This window comes from Centropristis striata, chromosome 21, assembly GCF_030273125.1.
Source record: "Centropristis striata isolate RG_2023a ecotype Rhode Island chromosome 21, C.striata_1.0, whole genome shotgun sequence".
Classification (NCBI taxonomy): Eukaryota; Metazoa; Chordata; class Actinopteri; order Perciformes; family Serranidae; genus Centropristis; species Centropristis striata.
In genome coordinates, this window is record NC_081537.1 from 26,641,532 (window position 1) to 26,645,853 (window position 4,322).

At 38.3% G+C, this 4,322-nt stretch overlaps 1 protein-coding gene across 1 annotated transcript in view; it reads left to right on the forward strand.

The window, feature by feature from the left end:
• Positions 1-1,364: 1,364 nt before the first annotated feature.
• The window catches only part of LOC131958928 (sulfotransferase 2B1-like), a 5,810-nt gene continuing 2,852 nt past the window's right edge, over positions 1,365-4,322 (forward strand). The window contains exons 1-4 of the mRNA XM_059324001.1: positions 1,365-1,524; positions 3,171-3,382; positions 3,854-3,980; positions 4,167-4,261. Of these exons, the coding sequence (XP_059179984.1) occupies positions 1,386-1,524; positions 3,171-3,382; positions 3,854-3,980; positions 4,167-4,261 (573 nt within the window). The 5' untranslated portion in view covers positions 1,365-1,385. The remainder of the gene's footprint in view (positions 1,525-3,170; positions 3,383-3,853; positions 3,981-4,166; positions 4,262-4,322) is intronic.

The window sequence follows — 4,322 nt, forward strand, 5'->3', positions numbered from 1 at the left end:
TTCAATCTGAGCCGTAATACTTCACAGAAATTTTAATGGTTTTTTTTTTTACACTGAACTAAGGACTAAGGATTTTGTTTCCCATTAAACGTGCATTATAAGGGATCTCACAAGACACAAGCTTCTACAAATATGGGGAGGAGGAGTTCAGAGGATGGGAAAAAGGACAACCAGACTATCCCAGCAGTGCAAAACACTGCACAATGTTGAATGGACGATGGCACGATTTCAGCTGCACATACAACGCTCAGGCAGTCTGCTCTGATGTCAGAGGAGAATATTCAGCAGTGAAGTTAAAACATACCAGTTTAGCTTGATGACCTCTTCCCTTCTCTGCTGCTCTTTGCCTCTCTGTCTTCAGTTACATGAAGGTCATTTAAAGCAGATGTCCTCACTGACATTTGTCCTCACTGATGACTGAGGGGTCATCCCTATGTTCCCCAGGTCCTATGTTCCCCGGGTCCTATGTTCCCCGGGTCCTCGGTTCCCCGGGTCCTATGTTGCCCGGGTCCTATGTTCCCCGGGTCCTAGGTTCCCCGGGTTAGGGTTAGCCCATAGGCCTATTTGGAAGTAATGTTGGAAAGAGTAACAGACCGGGGAACATAGGACCCTTTTTGGGAAAAGCGGGGAAAAGGGTCCTATGTTCCCCAGTCTCATACAAAGAGGGGACCATAGGACCCGGGGAACATAGAAACGCTCCCCTCCATGACCTGGAATGAGGCCCATAGCTACTGCAGAGAACACCACACAGACCTGGCCAGTGTGAGAAACATGATAGAGAACCAGAAGGTCCAGGAGCTGAAAAAACCTTTAAAAGATTCAAGTGGTACATTTGGGAAATCTTTGGGAGATTTGATGGGTATTTGGCAAAAAAAAAAAAAGTGGCTTCAACAAAAAAAACAATGGTTAGCAAACATGTAGTGTCCTCGCTGTCGTGGCGAGAAGTCTTTGAATGAGTGTCTGTTTTCACACACACACACACACACACACCCACAGACAAAGTCAGAGATCAAGTAAAGGGGGCGTGGCTTAAGGCATTAACAATCTTGTGTACCTCATAAGGTCCAATTACCCGGGAGAATGTTTCTTGGAGACAGCCTGTAAATAAATGTTCTGAGCTTTAATATTAATGTAGTACCACTACAGCAGTTACAAAGTGGCAGGGGTACAACAGCTTAAACAGAGTGCATTTCACAAGCCACTACTTAGAAGAGTTAACCCCAGATGAGGGTTTAATAACTCAACTTCATTAACTAATGTCCTACAAAAAATGAGTTTTGTGTACTTTGGCAGGTGTTTGTCTATCATTTGACAAAGCAGAGTGGGGGTTGTCCTTTAAATAAGGGACTCCATCCCAGAGAGTCTGCTCATTTACACATTGAACTATGACTGAGGCAGAGTTATACAAGGTGTACAAGGGGGTCTACCTGGCTTCATCTATCCACACCCCAGAGATCCTGACATACTGTGAAAACTTTACTTTTCGCCCAGATGATATACTCATTGTATCGTATCCCAAGTCAGGTGAGTTATTACTCTAACTTCTTGAGTTTGCATCACAGATAGCTCCTAGGTGAAGTGAGCCCCTGACAGAAATCTACCAGATCTAAGAGGTTTTAGGCAACAAAACAGTAAAAGAAAGGAGCATGGTTTGAGTTAAAATAGACCCTTTATGGCAGAAAGTTGTAACCTCTGTATTTGTATTTGAATCTGGTCTTGCAGCAGCTCCTAATGATTGTAACATTATTGTTGTATACAGTCAGAGAGTTCCAGACCAGGTTTTAAAGAAAGTGCCATGAACAGAACTGTATTTGTCTATATATTGAATGTCCCTTATGAAATATTACGTGTATATGTACATATAGGTACAATGTATATATGACGTTGACATACAGGACTACGCAAAAGTCTTAGGCAGGTGTGAAAAAATGCCTTGAAGAATTGATGCTGGTTTAAAGGCAAAAGGTGGACACAGCAAATATTAATTTGATTTAGATTTTTCGCCTAAGATTTCGGCACAGTACTGTGTATGTCTGACCCATAAAAATATGTATGTTTATGTACTCACTTATATGTAACATTTTCATTATTTATACATGTAACATAGATGTACTGGTATAAATGTTTACATATACAGCATGTGTCATAGAGTCAAAACAGTGATATTTTTTTCACTGTATAGAAGTGAATTTTCCACAGTTTCCCGCACTATCACAAAATGGTGCAAGAATTGCAGGATTACAAGATCGCGAATCTGCTAAAAAAAAAAAAGGCCAGAGAACTGAACAAATCTGAAGGCTTTTGTTTTTCTCCCGAGGGGTTTCAACACAGATGGTATATGATGATGAGAGGCAAAATGGTTAATTAAATTAAATTATTAATTAATAATAATAATAATAATAATAACTAATTAATAGAATTTGATGACTAACCAAAAGAAATATGATTGTAGTTGAGTTTTGAATGTGATTTCTTTTCTGTTATACTAGGTGATGTTACAGAGACAAGCAGTTATATTATTAATTTAATTATCTTGTTGGGGAAAATATTTATTTTTAAAGCTGCAGATTCTTTGAATATTAATCAATTTAGGATGCTTATTAAACGTTTTTTTGTTTTGGAAGGTTATATTTCTAATAGGAATGGTGATGTTGGACGGTATTTGGGAAGGTGGGAAAAGGTTTATTGAAGTGGAAGGCTGGCATTTGGACTCAACCCTTTATTATTTTCTCTTAGGTTATCAAGTTTACTGATATACTGTATGTTTTATGTGGTAAATATGTTTGATGTTTGTTTGTGTCTTGTTTCGTTTTAATGTGTTGAAGTTCTTATTTATTATTGTAGTTTTCTTTATTTATTGCATTTTTTTGTTTTACTGTGTTTGTCCATTGGTGATTTATGTTGTGTTTTCTTTAAATTAATAAAAAAATACAAATAAATAATAAAAAAATTAAAAAAAACTATATGATGGTAGTGCAATCCTCATCTCCTCTCTAGCAGAAAGTTTATTGGTCAGGGATCTTTTCAATAGCAATAGCAACTCACCATTCTACCATGTTGATTTGAATGAAAAAGCAAACTGTGGTTTCCTTTTTGATGCATACTTCATGAAGTGTACAATTCTCAAGTGTTATTGTGGTTAATGATGTAACAGAAAGCATCTTGTTTAGGTTCACATTGGTTGCAAGAGATTGTCCCTCTGATTGCTAGTGGGGGCGACCCAGCCTCTGTTGAGACTCTTCCTAACTGGCACAGAGTTCCCTTCATCGAAGTGGGGCAGAACGCATTCCTAAAGTTTGAAGAGAGGCCGTCTCCGCGGATCATCGCTTCACATTTCCATTACAACATGATGCCTCAATCTTTCTTTGCAGTTAAGCCAAAGGTAAATCTATGATATGCTTTGTTGTTGGTAATCAACACAGAGTTTTATCCATTCCAGGCTTCAATGCAATAGTCTAATAATTCTCCATCTCCGACATGGACTTCGCGCTGACTCAAACTTGTGTACACGAACACTTTTCTGGAACCTGGTCTCAAAGGAATCCGTGGAATAGCCACAGAATAACTCAAATTTCCGTGAAACTGACACGGATTTCGCTACAATGTGTTCCACGTGACTTGGAACACGAATAGCCACGGGATATGACTGTCATTAACTTGCATTGTAGCGAATCCGTGTCAGTTTCACGGAAATTTGAGTGATTCCGTGGCTATTTCACAGATTTCTGTGAGACCACGTTGCTTTTCTGCCATATGCTTGTTTCGTTAATGAGGGCCAGTATGTTTGAGGAATGTACAAGTTGAGTCTTCAAATCACCATAAATGATTAATGGATGTAATTTCATCACTACAGGTGATCTATATGATGAGGAACCCCAAAGATGTGTTTACATCTTCCTTTCACTTCAATAGGACGATGAAATATTTCGTGGATCCCGGCCCACAGAGGGAGTACCTCCACAAGTTCCTTGATGGAAAAGGTGTTTTTTAGACTGAACTATTTGATGCAATAGTTATAGTCTTTAACCTGGTAACATGATTTAACATTGGGGATGTTCAAACACAATGAAATTCATTGCAAATAAATTACATTTCATAATTGTTTCAAGTTATAATTTGTTAATTATACTGGGATATTTGTGACTTCTTTTTATCTCTTTTTTCAGTTGTATTTGGCTCATGGTTTGACCAAGTGAAGAGCTGGCTGAATGCTGAGGATAAAGAGCACATAATGTACATCTTCTATGAAGAGATGTCCAAGGTGAGATTTAACCTCCATCCTCAAATCTTCCAACTAAAAACTGTTTTCTGAATATTTTCTG